The sequence below is a fragment of the Elephantulus edwardii genome, unplaced genomic scaffold, assembly GCF_000299155.1.
Source record: "Elephantulus edwardii isolate Elephantulus edwardi_28Jun2011 unplaced genomic scaffold, EleEdw1.0 scaffold00006, whole genome shotgun sequence".
NCBI lineage: Eukaryota > Metazoa > Chordata > Mammalia > Macroscelidea > Macroscelididae > Elephantulus > Elephantulus edwardii.
The window spans coordinates 13,899,217-13,918,641 of NW_006399756.1; the positions used below are offsets into that span (position 1 = coordinate 13,899,217).

General features: G+C 42.8%; 1 protein-coding gene across 1 annotated transcript in view; it reads left to right on the forward strand.

Annotated features, from left to right (window-relative positions):
- The window catches only part of KIAA1598 (KIAA1598 ortholog), a 121,396-nt gene that overhangs the window by 70,163 nt on the left and 31,808 nt on the right, over positions 1-19,425 (forward strand). The window contains exons 11-13 of the mRNA XM_006879908.1: positions 266-365; positions 5,769-5,851; positions 15,647-15,756. Coding sequence (XP_006879970.1) covers positions 266-365; positions 5,769-5,851; positions 15,647-15,756 — 293 coding nt within the window. The remainder of the gene's footprint in view (positions 1-265; positions 366-5,768; positions 5,852-15,646; positions 15,757-19,425) is intronic.

The window sequence follows — 19,425 nt, forward strand, 5'->3', positions numbered from 1 at the left end:
CCCCACCCACTCCCCCATCATCTCGATGACTTTTTATTTCTGTCGTCGTATCTATAGCAGATGGTATTTCTTGCATTTTTTCCTTTAACAGATGGCAGGTATCTCTGGTATTAGTCATGACAGACTAGATGTAAAGATCCTAGAGTTTCATATGGAAATTTTTAAGTTTGCCTTAATAAAACATTTGGTTTTGAGATGTGTGAAGTGTGTAAAAATAGGAGGACAGCTGCTTATTTCAGCTTTCTGCTGTTTGCTCTCCGTTCAGTGGATGAACTCCAGAAGCGGGTCAACCAGTCTGAGAACTCTGTCCCGCCCCCACCTCCTCCACCACCACCTCTGCCTCCGCCACCTCCCAATCCCATCCGGTAAGTGCCCGGCGTCACACGTTACTCCTCTTCAGAGAACCTGGAGTTTATATCACGAGTCTTCTTTCATTTAGTACTGGCTTTCCTGTATCGTGTCATTGGAGAGGTGGTAAAAAAGTGTGAAAGACGTCATGTGAGGTTTCCCTCGGCGAACTTGTAGAAGGCCGATGTATTGTCCCCAATCCTCGCTTCCTGACTGTCTCTTCAGCCAACATTTCACATTTATGACCACAGTGAAAACATCTGCTTAAGTCGTCTTTTAGGCACTTCGTGGACTTTGAGTGAGAGAGCGCCGCCTTCCTGAGTCCCATGCCTTGATCTTTCCTATTCCACTTCTTTCCCAAGTCTTAGAAGAGAAATAAAGTTAAAAGTAGGAGGGGAAGCCTGTTGGAGGGGTGTCTGGCTGTTAACCTGCATTCATGTTCCATGTCCCCACAGAATCCTGAGCTCTGCCTTTGGCATGCTTGGGGACCTTGAGGCCAGTAGACGACACCCTAGGTACTTAGGAGTTTCCATGGAGAGCAAGAACTCTACTTGATTTCAGGTTGGGCAGGTCTCTTGGCTGTAAGTCCTGACCCACTTGGCTTTGCCTGTGGTTTGTGTGGCAAGGAGATGAGTGAAATACAGAGTGGGAGCCTTCTCCCCACACGGTCCTGCTCTCCCAGAATGACGCCTGGAGCCTGCAGCTGGTCACTGCCGTTTCCGGTCACTGATTCTCACTTAGTGTCGTGGTCTTGGTAGTATTGGGTCCACCTCACCTCATCTGCTGTAAACATTGAGATCGCATGTAGATGTGTGAACCCAGGAGCTGGATGGGTTTGCTTTGTCTTTTCATTGTCTTGGTGGTTTGCAATATTCTTTCCTTATCAGATACACCTGTTTTAAAAATTTCCATTCGTGACTTTGGAATCCCCTTTAACTGTAAGACTGAAAGATTTAGGACTTCTCTGGGTTGCTTTCCTTTTTCTCTCTACAGCTTTAACTTGAAAATTATGATTTGATCCGTTTTATTTAAAACAAAGGTACCAAAGCACAATATTGTACTGATATTGGATTGTATTGATATTATACTTAATTAACTACTGATTTTTTTTTTTTATCTCTAACTTCAACTTTAAACCCTTAATAACACTAAGAGAAGACCTTTGCGGGTTCGGAGGGGAGAAAAATGCAACAATGAATGAATGGAAATCCAAAGTCTGTAAATTTTCATTGAAATTAATAATAAATTTTTTTAAAAAAGAAGGAATGATGTTTCAATTCCTGAGACATGGCATCATGTATGGAGACAGGAATGGACGCCCCCCCCCCACCCAAGGTCAAGGCGACTTGGTGGTGTTGAGTGCCTGACCTTGGCACAACGCAGGAGAGAAATTCCCACCTTCTTTGTTCTGCATTCCTCCCTCCATAGCTACATAAGCCAACCTATGTGTGTCCTGGTGACAGCTTACCGCCGTGTGTCATGATGCTAGCAGCTTCTTAACATTTATTTTTTGACAAACAGCATTTAAGAACTTGCTCAACTTCTCCCTTTCATTAACTCTTGATTGGTTTAATCCTTTCACACAATGTGGCCATTTAGTCATACTTTGCGCCTTGACTGAGCCCTCTGAATAGCGTGTGGAGTATGCTTCTTCCTTACATATTAACTATGGAAATAGACTTTGCCTTTTCCAAAGAGTTTCATTAGTTCTTCTTGCTGCGAAGGGTATGACATAATCTACTTTTAAGCCACAGAATCATTAAGGCAAAGTCATTTTTACACGTGATCGGTCCAAGATTGAATTGAAAGAATTTCAAGTATTTTAAAGTCTTTTACTCCTGGGTCGCCAAGTCCATAGGAGATAGTCTGAATTTGACATTTAAAATGGGAAATTCATCACTTTGATTTTTCTGCCAAGGTCTGAAGTTTTTAACTGATAAGAAAGGTCACTTCTGATTCTGGTGAGGGTGAACCATTAAAAAGAGATTACAGTCTTGCTGTTGGCCTTTAAGTTTTAGTTTCAGAAATCTTGAGGACCTCTAGAATTAAAAATAAAGTATAACCTAAATAGATTTTTCTCTCAAAGAGCACTTTACAGTTAAACTGAAAAATGAATACAGGGCCCAGGCCTATGGGTGTCTAAAGCATGAACTCAAAAAGAGTATTATGAAAGTAATGTTCTTTAAAGGAAATGTCATTGAATATTATAAATGGTCTTTATTTTAAGGTGAATGTAAATGGGATAGGGCATAGTTTTTCAGTAAAAAGAGATTTTGGGGGGTAGAGGGGTGAAAGTAAGGTGCACTTTCTTCTCTAAGACTGTATTTGCACGTGCCTGCCTTTCAGTGTATCTTGAAGCCATTAATCAAGATTTTCCAACTATATTAGGGAGCAGTTTAGTTTGCGTTGATGCTAGTCATGGATAGAAATAAAAGTAGAGGCGAAAAAAAGACTGGGATTTGTGGCTTTATTGCTTTTCCTCCCTTGCTGCTTACTTGATGGAAAACGGAGATGGGGAAGAGGATGAGAGAAGGAGACCTTTTCTACTGGAAGTCCTGAAAGGAGGACAGGTCCTGGACTCATGGGGGGAGGGAGGAACTCTTTTGAGGAACTTTGAAGTGAAAATTGTCCATGGAGCGGTTCCTACTTGGACTGGCCCTTGGTTGAAGCTTTTACCCATTCAATTGAATATGACTGAGAAATGAGGCAATAAAGGTTTGAATTATTATTATTCCTCACCTCAGATGTCTTGTCCTGGTATCTCATTTGTCCTGTAAAGTCCACTCCATCATTCTCTTGATAGTCTAAGCCCTGACGTGGACAGGTGATTCCTTTTTTTTTATTTTATTTTAATGAATGTTTACATAGATTTTGGATTTCCGTTCGTTAATTGTTGCATTTTTCTCTCTGCCCCCCCCCCCCCCAGTTCGCTCTTCTCTTGAAAAGTAAAAGAAAAATTCTTTCATTGGTGCACAGTCCCCCCTCCCCCCTCCTGAATACACTCCACTATTGCAACCTTTATTCAGGACTCTTGTCATAACCATAATACCCAATCATATATCACTTTTAAATGGTTCTCTCCCTCATCTGTTTCAATGCAGTCTATGCAATTTATCCAGTTTTTCTCAGTCTCACCCCAACCCTGATGTCAGTCCCGTTCTACAGTAGTGGTACTATGTAGTATTTGTCCTTTTGTGACAGAGATACTTCATTCAGCATAATGTCCTCCAGAATCACCCATTTTGAATAATATTGCATGAGTTCCTTGTTTTTCAATGCAGCGTAGTATTCCATTGTGTAAATATACCACAGCTTCTCTATCCATTTGTTGATGAGCACTTAGGTAATTCCTTTTTAACGTTGTTGTTGTTGCTGCTGCGTGCCATCAGGTCAGAACGACTCACAGCTGACCTTCCACCGGGTTTTCAGAGGCCGTAAATTGCACAGGAGGAAAATGTCCATCTTTACCCTGCAGAGCAGCTGGTGGATTTGAACCTTTGGAATGCGGCGCAGCTTCTTGCATGAGGCCACCAGAGCCCCCTTTATTAACATTGTTGTTGTTACCACAGAGTTGGAACAGACCCATGTCTGACCCTCTGGCAGGTTTTCAGAGGCAGTTAATCGCACAGGAGGAGATATTCCATCCTTTTCCCACGGAGCACCTGGTGTCCTCGAACTCTGTGCCTTCAGAATGGCAGCACAGCTTCTTGCCACTAGGCCACCACATTACTGATGGGTTTTCTCTGGACACTGTCATCAGTCTCCAACCGATGTTGTCACTCAGAACATGAAAAACTAGCATTTTCATTCACTCAGGTGCTTTACAATGATAAACTTATGTTATTACTTCATGTGTAAAAATATACAAGCGTTCTGAGCGATATAAAGAACCTCCTGCTTGATAATCTTTGTGCACAGTGGTCTGCACTCTCAGAGTTCTCTCCCAGAGGTGTGATCCTTGCTGCATGTTATGTGAAGAGAAGTGGAGACCTCTGATAAGTGAATTGCTGCGTGTTATCAAGTGGGTTCTGATTCATAGTGATCCTGTATGACTGTAGAGTAGTCCCATAGGGTTGCCTCAGCTGCAGTGGTTGTAGGAGAAGGTCACTCGGTCCTTTTCCCCCACAGAGCTGCTAGGTAGGTTTGAACCACTAGCCTTTTTATGTTACCAGCTGAGTTCTTTCTCCTCCCTTCCCTAGAATTCCATCTTGTAACAGGATTTTAACAAGTAGACATTGGATACTCTTGGCATGCAGCTGACCGAAAAGAAAAATATAATTTATATTAGTTCCTTCCTAATACTTACGGAATAAAATGTGTCTGTCTCAATTAAAATTTCTGTCTTTTGTAAAAAGAAATTAATTCCCTTTGGGGCTGTTAATAGCTCAAACAAGATAAAGGAGATGAAATTTAGAGCTCAGAGAGTGATAGTTTCCCAGCTGTAAAGCCCAGGAAGGTCACAGGATAGCAAAGGAGGTGGTTCCTTTTCACTGCACTTTATGGAGATTTGACCAGTGTGTTTGGGACTTTAAAGATAAGACAGAAATTATATTAGTAGGATAGCCAGAAGAAAAAAGAAACTGAAAATTGAAGTAACTTGAGGTGTTAAGTTCTTGAGCAAGTACCTCTTTGCCGGCCTGCCTGCCTCTTTTCCAGAACCAGGCTTTCCCGATCCTCCAAGTGCATGCAATCCATTGCTCACATTCTGCTTTGTCTTTCCCAGGAACGTCCTTTGTCCGATCCAGTTCGAGGATTTGTGCAGTGCCGTTGAAAGGACTCAGTGATTCTTTACCTTTTTGTATGATTGTTTTAAATGAACGCTAACATAAACTCAACGCAAACTCATTGACATTGAGTCAGTTTATCAATTCATAATCATGATACCCCACCAGGTTTCTACCTTCCTAACACTTCCTAAAATATTCAGAGTTTTTAATAAGAAGCCTTCCCTTAGGTTGCCAAGACTCCAAGCCTTTACGGGAGGAAACTACCTCTCCCTTCTGGGGAGAAGCTGGCAGAGTCAAAACACGAACCTTTTGACTTCGCCGCCCAACATGGAAGGCAGTATTCCACCAAGGCTCCCTGTTATGTAGGTAGATGTGGAGTGTTTGTGAATTTGAGATACGGAGTTGAAGTGTATTCTGTACCTCTTTCCCTTATTGGTATCTGTCCACTGGGTCGTGATGGTTCGCATTTGCCTCCCTGCACTACTTGGTTTGACACAGGAAGAGTTAAGACCTGTTCTTCCTTCATGCCACTGCCGTTAACCATGACGTACAGGTTACTGCTGTTCTAGCCATGCATTCAGATGCATCTGGAGAACAGTTGGATCTGCACAGATTACCTAGAATCTGTGTTTTATGTCTTGGATCATGGGGCAGTCAGTGATTCTTTAGTAAGTCTTTCTCTTTCTCCCAAAGGTCCCTCATGTCCATGATCCGGAAACGGTCGCATCCCAGCGGAAGTGGTGCTAAGAAAGAAAAGGCAGCCCAACCAGAGACAGGTAAGCTCCCCTCCACCTGGTTCACCTTCAGCAGTTGGTGCTGTGTCCTCTTCAACACTTTACACGCTCCTAGACTGGGTTCTCTGTGAACCCATTACCTGGAGAGAAGTGTGAACGCCTGTAAAAATGAACCAGATACAATCATTGCCTTTGCGTAGCTTATGTCGAGTAAAGAAGATAAATATGAACACACTATTGTCATGTGAAATAGACTGAAAATCGGGCTTTCATAAAATGACAAGGTGCTATGGGAGGGGTGGGCAGGGAGAAAAATGCGACAATGCATGAATGAAAATTTAAAAAATTTTTTTCAGAATAAAATTATTATTTGGAAAAAAAGTGACAAGGTGCTGTCGTAGGATTTGAGAATGGCTTCTTAGAGTTGGTAGCATGTGAGGCTTTATCAAGCGGGCTTTGTGCCGTGAACTGTGTGCCTTCAGGATTGCAGTGCAGCTTCTTAAACCACTAGACTCCCAGAGTTCTATAAGAGGTATAGAGGTTTCCTTATTGTGAGGGAAACAGAAGATAATCTAATGAAATAGATAATTGTTTAAATACACCTTGTGATGGGTTCTGTGGAAGAGAAATAAGAAGTTGGAAGCTGGTTGGAGGGGTACCACCGATGTGTGAAAACAAGCTTCATCCATTGCTGTCCAATTTGAACCGATCCGTTGGATTGCCAAAGCTCTGCATCAGAAGGAAGGAGATTGCTCATTTTTGTCCTGTGGAGTCCATGGTGGTTCAAACCACAGAGTGGGGGCGAGTCCTGATCTCTAAGTTAGCAGCTTGGATGTCTGAAAGTGAGGGCTAATCTAAAAGTTTAAAAAGTTAGAGGGGGTTGGTTTTGGAGTTTAATTTGTTTAAATAGAGGACAGCACATTCAGAGGCCCAGATTGGCAAAGAAGTTTGCCATGTTGGAGAAACAGAAGGAACACTGATGGGCTGGAATGTGTACTCCCAGAAGAGGAGGTCGAGTACACAGGCAGAGCTGGAGAGCCTCGGAAGCCCGATGCGGGATGTGGGGAATGGGCTGGAGAACAGTGGACGCTGGAAGCCGTGATAGAACCTGAAAAGCCTCACCTGGGCTGCAGGGAGGGAACAGACAGTGATGAGAGGAGTAGATGAGGGGAAACTGTTGCCCTTACATCATGGTTAGTCGAAACTTAGATGAGGAGGGCAGCAGTAGGGATGAAAAGACTTGGATAAATTCAGGAACTATTCAGAGAAGTACAACTGGCAGGATGGTGTGGTTTGTTGAGAGGTGTCTCCTGAGAGGATCGGCTGAGGGGGTGGGCATGTGGGGAGAAGGGCCTTCTTGTTGATCTGAGACTTGAGGTGGCTCCGTGAGGCAGGCTTAGTTCACAGAGCCCAGAGTAGCTTGGCACATAGCCGCAGTGAGAGCTAAGACTTGAATGCAGAGACTGGACCTTGAATGCTGAAGAAGCCAAATTCAACTCCACTGTGTTTACTCAAGACCTAGAAGGTTCAGGGCATGGTGGGTTTGCCTGGTTCAAGTCCAGGCTGTTAAAAGCCGCTTCTTGGCCCCGTCTTCCTGCCTGCAGGTCTCTGGGTTCAGGCCAGCCACTTCCACATTATTGGGAACATGGCACTCTAAGATCGGAGGTCTAATACTGTCCTGTCCTTGTGACGTTTTGATGCTCCTCACTGTATCCAGGTAGTCCAGGCTCTCTGGTCTGATTATGGAAGGCTCAGCTTCCTGTCTCCTTACATCTTACTTACACTTCCCTGTCTCCTTACTATGACGTCCAGCATCGTAGTTGGCCATCACCTCTAAGACTTCTGTACTCCTGCTACTGTTCTCATTCATTCCAGAACTGCCCTCTTGTCCTCTCCTCAGGCAAGGACCTGGACCAACGCCACGTCCCTTGTGCAGGTGGAAGGCACCCATGAATCCAGCTCTTCTTCCTATGTTGTTGTTGTTAGGTGCTGGCAAGTCACCCCAGACTCAGAGCCACCCCGTGAAAAGCCGGTGGAAACCATGCCTTGTCTTATGTAATCGTCACCATCTCCTTGAGGCTACTGACTAGCATTTACTAGGAATCTAAAATGAATTAGGTTGTAGCTTTTAAAAAACCCTTTGCAGGGAGCTCCGGTGGCCTAGTGGAAGGAGCTGCACTGCAATCCCAGAGGCGTGTGGTTCGAATCCCCTAGATGCTCTGCCGGGGAAGGAGGGACAATCTCCTCCTGTACCAGTCAGATCCGATTTGATGGTACACACACACATAAATAAGGAAAAAAATTAAAAAAAACACAACAAACAACCCTTTGCAAATATGGCTGTTCCTCTCTTGCTCCATGTCTGCCTTTGGTCCGATAAAACGGCTCTGTTCCCTTTCTCACGCTTGAGAACGCCCAGCCGTATTGTACCAGAGTCCTGATACCTCTCCTCTCCTTTTTTGTGTGAAATATTTTTATTCCTTCAATAAAACTTTTCCTTCTTAAGTCAACAACCTAAGCGAGCTCATTGCTGTGGGTTGCTGTAGCATCTCGCTCCTCCCTGGGCTCCTGCGTGGGCCTGATGTCTCGTTCCTGTTCCCCGTCAAGGTGCCAGTTCTCTGTTTCTTCCCGTGAGTGGCTTGTGAGCTCTTCTTACCCACTGTTACTTCTGTAGCCTCCCTCAGCTTTCAGATAGAGTGGTCGAAGCTTGAACTTGGTGTGTTTTTTCTTAGCTAGGAACCTTGCGGCACCATAGCAACGAGAGCTGTTGGATAGCACCTAGTTTCTGTGCCTGCCTTCTGCAGCCGTTCTGTTATCCATCCTTTCAAGAGCAGTGGGGCCGAGAGGCGAATTCTGCTTTGCAGAAGGTGTTGTGGGCTCAGAAGTGGTCTTGCCTTGGCTGATTTTCAGGGAAGTCACAGTCCCAGTTTATGTTCAGCTCTCCTGACACTGTAATTTAAATGTTGTTTGTTCCAATTTTGTTTGCAAACAATCAGGAGGACATTAAGAATGAAATGCTTTTCCCCTGACGTAGATTCCATTATCAGTTAGTTTGTCAACCTCAACAGCGCCCTTAAATTTTTTTTTAAAAAAAAGTGTTGTTGAACTACTCAACCCTGGTTTTAGGAGTCATAGAATTTTCTTTACAAAAATGGTATTTCATTTACAATTCATGAAATGTTGTAATAATTTCTCCAATAGCCTATGTTTATTGGACTGTTACGTTCAGACTAAATAGAGATAATATCACAGAAGTAGAATTTGCTATTACACGAATTTCAGATGGGTTCAAATCAAACTCTCTTCACTGATAGGTACTGGAGTAGCATTGCTATCTGGCCAGGGAGTTATTTCAAGTTGTCCATAGTGTACACTGAAAAATAACTGTTGAATGAACGAATCAACCTTGATGAGCAAACGCAGAGCATCGTGGGTCACCTGTGACTTTATCACATCAGGACCAGTCTTCTTACCACAGTGTTTTCACGTCTCTGCCAACATCTGGAGGCTCTTAATGTTTGGTTGGTGCATTTTTCAGAGCATATGCAACTTAGTGCTCAGTTATGGGTCTTAAAAACACACTCGGGGGAGATCTGTGGGACACTTTTGACATAGCTCTAAGGTCTCAACAAAAGAGATCATGTCAAATGTTGAAGTCATAATTCTAATCTCAACCCCACCGCGTTTCTTGGGCCAGTTCTCGCATGTGGAGGCAGCCTGGCTGTTTAGCCTCCTTTTTTTTTTTTTTTAACGGTTACGGGGTTTATCAGGGAAGTTAACAGGTTACAAAATAGATTGGCAACAGGCTGTGATTTTTCCCTCAAGACAGCTTCTGAAGCTTGCTCCGTTCGGTCTTAGTCCTGTCAATGAAGGCGTCTCCGCACTGGTCCTCCAGGAGGTTGGTAGAAGGCTCTGGCTCTGTGGGGCAGCGGTCCCCGCTCAGCTCTGTCTCATGTCAGGTGTTTGGCTCTCCACGGCAGTTACTGATGCTGTGTTTTAGGCCCTGGTCTCAGTGCCACAGAAGTCTCTGACTCCAAAGGATGCATGCTGCATTTTCTACTTCTTTCTTGCTGGTCGTGAGAGTCTCTTCATTTCTGCTACTACATCTTGTTAGCGTTTATCCTCCTTTTAAATCATTGCTGGTTGATCTTTTGTGACTTCTGTAACTCCATATCCTCCTCTCTAGACTGGAGGTACAGAGTTGTACCTATTTCATAGGAATGTGAGAATTACTGATTCTTGCAACCTGAAAAGTGTGTAGAGCAGTAGCCAGCAGGTAGGAAATAATCAGAATGCGAAATTGAAAAACAAAGAGGACAGGAAGGGGACCTGTCACCCTCCAGAGGGTGGAAAGAACCCACTTCCTACAGGTTCTTGTATTTACTACGTTGTTGTGTATAATTAATGGGAACCAACTCATAGCTAATTCTCAAGTAGGTTTTCAGAGGCAGTAAATGGCACAAGAGAAAATTGCCTATCTGTCTACCTCAGAGCAGCTGGTGGATTTGAACCACACACCTTTGAGTTGGCAGCACAATTCCTTACCACTACACTCCTAGAGCTCTATGTGTTTACTGTAGGGAATGAAATTTTCTTGACTCTTTAGTCTTCGGTCAGCTTTACACTTACATGGCCATTGTGTGGTCTTAGTGATCTCAAACATTATGGTAGAAAAATGTGATGTATTTTTCAGTGCCATTTTAAGAATATTAGTGAAAGAAACTAAATAACTGTGGCATTTTAAAAAAAATAGGTTTAGGTCCTTGTAGCTCATAGCAAAGTTTTTCTGAGCAAAAAGGCGACGGTGTTGTCTAAGGGTCTTTTTCTTTTCTTAATTTTTAGGCACGAACTTGTTTTTCAAGTGGGTCTTAAAATTTAAGCCTCAATTAATTCCATGTAGCTTTCTGATCCAAGGCTGACCTTGAAGCACTAAGTCAGAGAACATTTGATTTTATTTTCAATAACATTCGACCTGTTGTCTTCGTGTGCCCCTTTTCTTTAATCTCTAGCATCCTGCATATTTCTATTGTCCCCCTGATTACATGCTTTTGTGAGACAATTACTAAGTGCGTGATTGCAAAAAGAATTACAAAACATACCATGAGCTCTCAGTAGGCGATGCGTGCTGATTTATTAGAACCGCTTAATAGTTTGGAAGTTCATATAGATTGCTTTTTGCTAGTTCAAAAACAGGGTCGGGGAGAGAGGAGGTTTGTGCAGTTAATGCTGCCCTTGAATTGTGCCCGAGTAGGGAATCTGATAAGAGTGATTTCTTTTCCTTAAAACCAATTAAGCTTTTACATTTGAAAAAGGCTGAGAAATTAAAGCCTGGTTTATAATCTGTACACAATACAGATAGTGGCACTTCTCTGCATTATCACGGTGATTCTGGCAAGCAGATATAAAAAACTACTTTAAATTCCTGCTCTGTTAGATGCTGAAGCAGATTTGAATGGTGTTGACCATAATTCTCCATCTGTCTGCCTTAATTAGTTTTTGTATGGTGCATTTAATTGGGTTTCTGTCATTCCTTACAGAGTGCTAATCTGTCTGTAGGCGGTGTCCTCTTCCCACACAGCTCTTCTCGGGCTCCCACAAAATGGCAGCCTTTCTGAAAAGCAAATGTTTTGGGGGGAGATATTTTTTAAATTCCCATAAATAAATTGCATACCCATACCAGGTGCTGGAATGGCAGATCCGGATTCTGTTGCCCCGATCAGAGATGCTGTTATTAGGTACCATCGACTCAGTCCTGATTCACAGCAGCCCAGTGTCCAGCAGGGTGTGGCGGTGCCCAGGCTGTGTTACCCTGACGGTCATCCTTCTGCTTGAACTCGCTGGAGCCACTGTGTCAGTCCATCTTGTTAGTGGCCTTTCTCTATTTCATGGACCCCCTACTTATCCGAGCCTGATGTACTTCTCCAGGGACTGGTCCCTCCTGACAACAGAGCTGAAATATGAAAGGTGAAGGATCATTCCAGCTTTATTTCTTCCAGGACAGGCGTGTTTGTTCTTCAGAAATCTTGGGCATGATATTCAGTGTTCTTCTCTGCCGTATAATTCCAAAGGCATCATTCTTCTTTGCTTTTCTTCTCTTATCCACCTTTTGCGTGCGTACGAGGAGACTGAAAATGCCATGACCTAGGTCTGATGTACCTTAGTTCTCAGAGTGATTATGAATCAAGTTTAGCAGAAGCGCTTTATAGTACAGACTAGGTAGTGAGATTTAAGGGAATGAATGAATGAAAGGACGTGTGATGTTTCTTCCCAGAGTAATTTCCTTATATGCCCCCTTGGTTGAGATTTGTGACCCGTCAGAAGCTGCCCACAGATGTACTGCTTGTGGGCACATGGTTGATAATTCCAGTTTTTGTCTTTCATTTCCTAATAGAAAATTTCTCATTTGGTGACCATTGCTGGACAAAAGAGACTTTTTTATTAAAATTCCTGACTCTGAAAAATACTGTTTGAATGTTAAGAAATTGTGATGCATTCAATTTCAGTTGCTTGTGAAGAAGCAGGATTTGAAGTCAGATGGTACCAGGCAGTCTAGGTGATGGTGTAGTGAGGGCAGCAGTGATCACTGTGGCATCACAGAGCTGAACATGAAGGAACTTTCTGGATTTCTAGTTGGTTTTCTAGGAACTTGTAGAAGAGGACAGAGCTTTAGTGGTGTCGTTTACAGGGAGTTGTACTGCTGAGCCACAGGCAGATTCTCTCTCATGGTTTGAGTCCTCCAGAGGCTACGAGGGAACCAGAGGGACAGTCCTCTCTGGTGTGATTTATAGCCTCAGAAAACCCTCTGGAGTGTCAGCTGTGAGTCGGTTCCAACTTGATGGCCCTGAGGTGGATAATCCTGATTGAAAGAAATTACTTCCAAGGTCAAGTTTGGTCATGAGCAGAAAAAGCAGCTAACGTGTTAAGCCTCCTTAACACGGGCTGAAGTTATTGATAATTAACTTGAGGATGTAATGGTAATTTATCTGGAAGCTAGTCTTTCAGAGCTTAGTCAGTTCTGCACAAGTAGTAAAAATATTAATAGCCATCTAGTGGATCTTATCTGAAAGCGGAGAGTACCAGATGAATGTCTTTCTGTGTTTCATTGATTGTGCAAAGGCATTTGACTGTGGGGATCACAGTAACTGTGGCCAACTCTGAGAAGAACGGGAATCCCAGAACACTTGATTGTGCCTATGCAAAACCTATACTTGGATGAGGAGGCAGTCATCAGAACAGAGCAAAGAAACACTGCAGGGTTGAAAATCAGGAAAGGTATATGCCAGGGATGCGTTCTTTCTCCATATCTTTCTCTCTCTCTGTTTTTTTTTTAGATTTCATTTTAATAATTTTAATGAAATTTACAGAGATTTTGGATTTCCACTCATTCATTGTTGCACTTTTCTCCCTGCCCAGCCCTCCCCCTGCCCCCGCCGCCCCAGTTCACTCCTCTTTTTGAAAAGTAAAAGAAAAATTCTTTCTTTGCTATGCAATCCCACCGCCCCAAGTACACTCCACTATGCAACCTTAATTGTGGACTCTTGCAAACAGATCATTCAGGAGGCTGGGCTCTGTGAGGAGGAAGACTCATAAACAACCTGCATTATGCAGATGACACAGCTTTACTTGCTGAAACTGAGGAGGACCTGAAGCATTTGTTCAAGGACTGGAGCCTTCAATATAGATTAAAGCTCAGCATCAAGAAATAAAAACCAGAGATTCTCACCAGTGGGCCAATTGGCAGCATCATAATAAGACAGTAAAGAGATTGAAACTGTTAAGAGCTTCAGTTTGTTTGGCTCCACATTAGCATTCTTGGTATCAGCAGCCAGGAAGCCAAAAGACAAATTGCATCGGGAAAGTCTACTGTCAAGGACTTCTCTAAAGTACTGACAAGCAACACTGTCATTCTAGAGACTAAGGTGCACCTGGTCCAGGCCATGGTCTTCACAGTTATTTGTTGTGCATCAGAGAGCTGGACAATGACTAAGGATGACAGAAGAAGAATTGATGTCTTTGATTTGTTGCAGTGCTAGAGAAGTGTATTGAATATACCATGGACTGCTAAGAGAACAAACAGGTTAGTCCTGGAGAGGGTGAAACCAGGATGCTCCTTGGAAGCAAGGATTCTGAAGCTCCAGCTGACATACTTTGGGCATGCTGAAAGGAGGGACCAATCCTTGGAGAGAGACATCATGCTTGGAAGGGTGGAGGGAAAGTGCAAGAGAGAAAAAAATCCTCGATGAGATGGATTGATTCAGTGACTGGGGTAATGGGGGTAGGTGTGTCAGAGATGATGAAATTGGCTCAGCATAGAGCAGAGTTCAGAGCTGCTGTATATAGGGTTGCTGTGAGTTGGAGTTGACTCAGCGACACATAGCAACAACAAAACCAAAACTTTGGAAAAAGTTAATTACTTGTCATGTGCCCACTGTATCTATGGCAGGCAACGTGGAGTCCAGATACTGATTGGAAGGCCCTTAGGAAATAATTAAGCTTAAATATATTGAGTGAGATGAATTAGATGGCGGTGACACGGATGGTCAAAAGACTGGCAGTTTGAGTCTGCCCAGCAGCATTGTGAAAGGAAGGCTCTGGAAATGCTTCCATACAGATTACAGCCAAGAAGGCCCTACGAAGGGTTCTCCTCTAACACACAGGGTTGTCATAAGTTGGAATTTATTCAAGGGCAACAGGGCAGTTCAGTTAAACACAAGATGTAGATCCCTTCCCATGAGGATAAATGTTTGGAAATGGTTCTATTTTTATTTTATTGTATTGTATTATTGTGTGTGTGTGTGAGTGTGTGTGTGTGTGTGTGTGTGTGTGTGTGTGTGTGTGTGTGTACCGTCAAATTGGATCTGACTGGTACAGGAGGCGATTGCCCCTCCTTCTGGGATTGGTTCTGTGCCCTTTGATCAAGCACATCTTCAGAGGAGAGAGAGGCTTCAGTATTTATTCTGAGCACCTGGTGTATGTTCCACTCAGTTGCGTTCACTTAATTCAAACACATCTCGACAGCAGTGTTGCATTTGAAGCCATATAATGCAGTGTAGACAATAGACCATTAAACATTTATCTTTTTTTTTCAAATTTTCTTAATTGCAATCATTTGTAGATGTGTGTTTTCCTTTGGAATTGACAATTTATAAAGACTTGTAAGAGGTTTGCTTAAATGTTTCCTTTCCATGTGATATCTAAACAAAAGATGGCAATTGAAAAATAGATTTTACCCAATTGCAGCACGTCTTCTGACTATGGATTTCTTCCTGCGAGGAAGAGTTCTCTTTGATCTTTTTATCCAAGTGGACTTTTTGATGGCTGTTCCTTCTGTAGCTAAAGCTTTGACATTAGGATTTACAGTAAGTTATAAATGTACCTTGAAGGCAAAGTTGAGTGGTCATTTGGGATTTGCAGGGTTAAATTTTTGCTGTTGTTATATAGTGGCAGAGTTGAATTTTAAAGACCTGTATACATGTTGACAAATAGAACAAGATCCATTTTCATTGTTTAGGATAGTTGATTTCCGTACTGTGAATAGGAACTTAATTTTTATACCTTTTATTTTACATAACCATACTCACTGCCATCTAATGAGAACTTATGCTAACCTTCCAGTGGTTTTTCAGAGACTGAAAGATTGCTACTATTTCTCCCATGGAACAGCTGGTGGATTGGAACTGGTCATCTTTGGGTTGGCATCACAGCTCCAAAATAAGTAGTAACTGTGCCTGAAGAATGACTGTGATTAATTACACGGTGCAGTCTGAGTCACCAAATCCACGATGTAGTTGGTTTTTCTGTTGTGCAAGGTGATTTATGTGCATGTTCTTTGAACAGCTGAAGAAGTCACCGATCTGAAGAGGCAAGCGGTTGAAGAGATGATGGATAGAATTAAAAAGGGCGTTCACCTTCGACCTGTGAATCAGACAGCCAGACCCAAGGAGAAGGTATGGAGTGGTCACATGCCCCTTCCCAGCCCCTCTTTGTTTTCCCTCCATGCTGTTTTGGTTTTTGCTTTAAGAGTAAAAATCTGAAATCTAATTAAAGCTACATCAGGACGGTTGTCGAGAGTTACTAATTCCAGGTCATTTCAAGGAGACCTTTGAGTGTAGATGTACCTCATCAGTGGCCTTTTAGACTGGACAGCAGTAAGCACTGTTGGGCCTCCAGAAGTCTAGGTCAGTCCTTTTTTTCTCCTGCTGGGTTTGTGCATTTAAATAGACCAAATAATAGAGAGTGGGTTTACATATATATATATGTGTGTGTTTTTAAAGTGCCTTCTTTCCTCATTCTAATTAGTCATTGACCTACTAGTTCTCCTCCTTCATCTGGTTCTCCTCCTCTTCTTTCTCTGTTTTAAGTCCACCTTTCTCCCACTCAAGACTGTCTGTCCCTTGAGTGACCCTAATGTCACACCTGTTCAGTGCCAGTTCCTCTGGGATTTTAAAGCTGCCACTTTGTCACAAGCAGGCAAGGTAGGCATGGTCACAACGTCAGCCTGTGTTGAGAGGGAAGGAATCCTTCTCAGCTTCAAGAGTCAAGCTTTCTTTCATGAGAAGGATGCTCTGGTGAAGTATGCAGTGTGGTTCTGGTAGCCTCGGTCTGAGAGCAGGTTTGGTTTTTTTTTATGGAGAATGTGATTCTTTTAAGGAGGTTAAGTTGAAGCATGTGGGAGGCAAAGAATATCACTCAGTGCAAATCCAAGTGTTAGCCAAGCATTCCCAAGGCACAGTTTCCAGGCTCCATTGTCAGTTCACCCAGCAGCTTTTCCTTTCATCATCAAAGGCAAGAGCAGCAGAATGCTTTAACTGTGGTCTTTACCTTAGGGCTCCTAAGTGAAGGGCAGTGCGCAAGACAGGAGGGGAAGCTGAGGGAGTGGGCCTGTCTGTCACAGCTCTGTCCGAGCTGGTGTCTCGTGGGTAGAGATGGGCACCGCTGGCATCTGGGTTCTGGCACCATCACCCCCACCCTGCCCTAGGCCTTTTCTCTACAAAATGGGTGCAGTAGCCCTGACTCACAGGATTATTGCTAGAAGCAAATAGAAAAGGAAAAAAAGACAAACACTAAAATACAGTGTCTAACTGGAACTTTTGAAGGGAGTACCTTTCTATGACTTTCACGTCACAGCCGTTATGGAAACAATAAGCAAACCTGAACTGTCACTGGAGAAAAATGCTGTATCATAAAGAAATTTGAAAATTGTTCAGGAAGAAGAAATAATGTTGACAAATTCTTACATCCTAAGTGGTCGATGTTCCCTCCCCACCTTTGTCTCCATAACATCACTCTGTCCTTTCTCTTTCTCCCCCATGACCCTCCCTGCAGTTCCCCGTTCTTTAAGGTCAGTTCAGAATCTGCAGAGCAAGTGAACAAGGATGAGTGGACACCTGGGTTTCTCGCTGGTAATCCTTCAACTGTGGAGCTGTGACAATGAATGACCCGGCCCCATGACATTTAAAACAAATGGTCCTTGCATGCGCGTGTCCACACTTCTACCCCGTGACCCTCAGCGCTTTCCTGACATGGCACAAGTTAGAGGAGTGTGTGGCCCAGGCTTCGAAGGGCTGGTGCGGTCCCCACGGCAGCTTGAGTGGCATGGCGGCCCTCGTTCCGAAGTCACAGCTTGTCACCTGACTGCAGAAGTCAAGCCTGCCTTGAACGTACTAATTGAACTGCACTCCCCCACCACTGCCCCGAAGTCCTTGATGCTGCGGGTGGTGCTGGCTTGGTTCACATTAGTGCCCTGGAGCTTGTGACTGGCGCTGAGGGCATGAATGTTTCTCACACAGGCTGTGCTATGGAATTGGGAGGCTTAGTCTAACTTGGACATGAGCGGCAAACCTCTCTCCCCTGCTTCTCTCTGTTTTGTTTTGTTTTTATTTGAAACGGCATAGTGTTCTTTATCTGTTGAGAGGCAAGGGCTGGGATTGTTATGCTTCACCTCACACTTCTTAATGGGAGGGAAATAACTTTCTATTTCAGGAATAGGAAGCTTGGGAGGGTCCCTTTATTATTAGGTCTTCCGAGATTTCTCTTAACTTTTCTTTTCTTTTAAGAACTTTAAAAATTTTTTTTAAAAAAAATCTTTTTATTAATTTTAATGAAAGTTTACAGAGACCTAGGGTTTCCAGTCATTCATTGTTGCACGTTTCTCCCTGGTCCCCTCGCCCCAATTAGCTCTTCTCCTTGAAAAGTAAAAGAAAAACACGTTCAGTGTTATGCAATTCCTCCCCCAAGTTCACCCAACTATGTAGCCTTCACTCTGGACTTCTGTAATGACAAGAATATCCATTCATATATCCCTTTTAAACAGTTATCTCCCTCATCTGTTTCAATGCAATATACATCATTCCTCCCCTCCCTTTCTGTCTTGCCTTAAAACTGATGTCAGTTCTGTTTTACAACAGTCGCCTTATGCAATATTTGTCCCTTTTTGACTGAGATATTTCGTTCAGCATAGTGTCCTCGAGGGTCATCCATTTTGTATAATAGTTCATGAGTTCCTTGTTTTCAATGCTGCACAGTTTTCCATTGTGTGAATATATCAGAGCTGCTCTATCCATACATTTGTTGATGGACACTTGGGTTGTTTCCAGTTCTTCGTTATTACCAACAATAAACATGAGTGTGCATATGTCTGCTTGGGTAGCAGTTATGGTTTCTTTAGGGTACATTCCCAGTAGTGAAATTACTGGGTCAAATGGTATTTCTATTTACAAATTCTTGAGAAAGTGCCATACAACTTTCCATAGTGGTTGCACAGTTTTACATTCCCATTAGCAGTGAATAAGGGTTCCAATTTTTCCATAAACTAACCAGCATTTGATGTTTGCTGTTCTGTTAAATTTTGCTATCCTTATTGGGGTGAGAGGATATCTCATAGTTGTAAAGAAAAGCTTGGAAGATCTCTAGAAGTTCTAATCCACAACATAAACAGTCTTCTAAGCATCCTGGAAAATCTACAACCAGGAGAGGATAAAATAGATGAATGACCTTCCAAGAATTAAATCCCAATGCACATCCAATAACTTTTCCAACAGGGTAAAAAGTGAACCCACAGATTGGGAAAAAATGTTTAAATAACATGTCAGACGAAGGACTTATATCTAGAATTTATAAAACCACAACAAGGTATAAGTAAATAACCCAATTGAAAAAATGGACACAGGACATGAACAGACTCTTCACTCTAGAAAACATTCAGATGGCAAACAAATACACGAAGAAATGTTCAAAATCCATGTAATTTTTTTTTACAGCTTCTAGTTTTCCTATTTGTTGTTGTTGTGTGCCATTGAATCGAAATTAACCCATAGCCAACCCTCCATGGGTTTTCAGAGCCAGTTAATGGCAGAGGAGAAAATTGCTCATTCTTTTCCTGTGGAGCAACTGGGGTTTCAAACTGGTGCCTTTGGAATTGTAGTGCAGTTTTTTGACATTAGGCCACCAGAGCTAATAAATCCACCTTGATTGCATGTTTGGTCAGTTTTGAGCTCTAAAATTTGACAAAAATCCTCAACCTCCTCCTCTTTGGCTTTAGGTGTTGATATGTAAATTTGAATAATAGTCATATTATGCATATAGATATTATCCTACTACTCACAGCATACTTTATA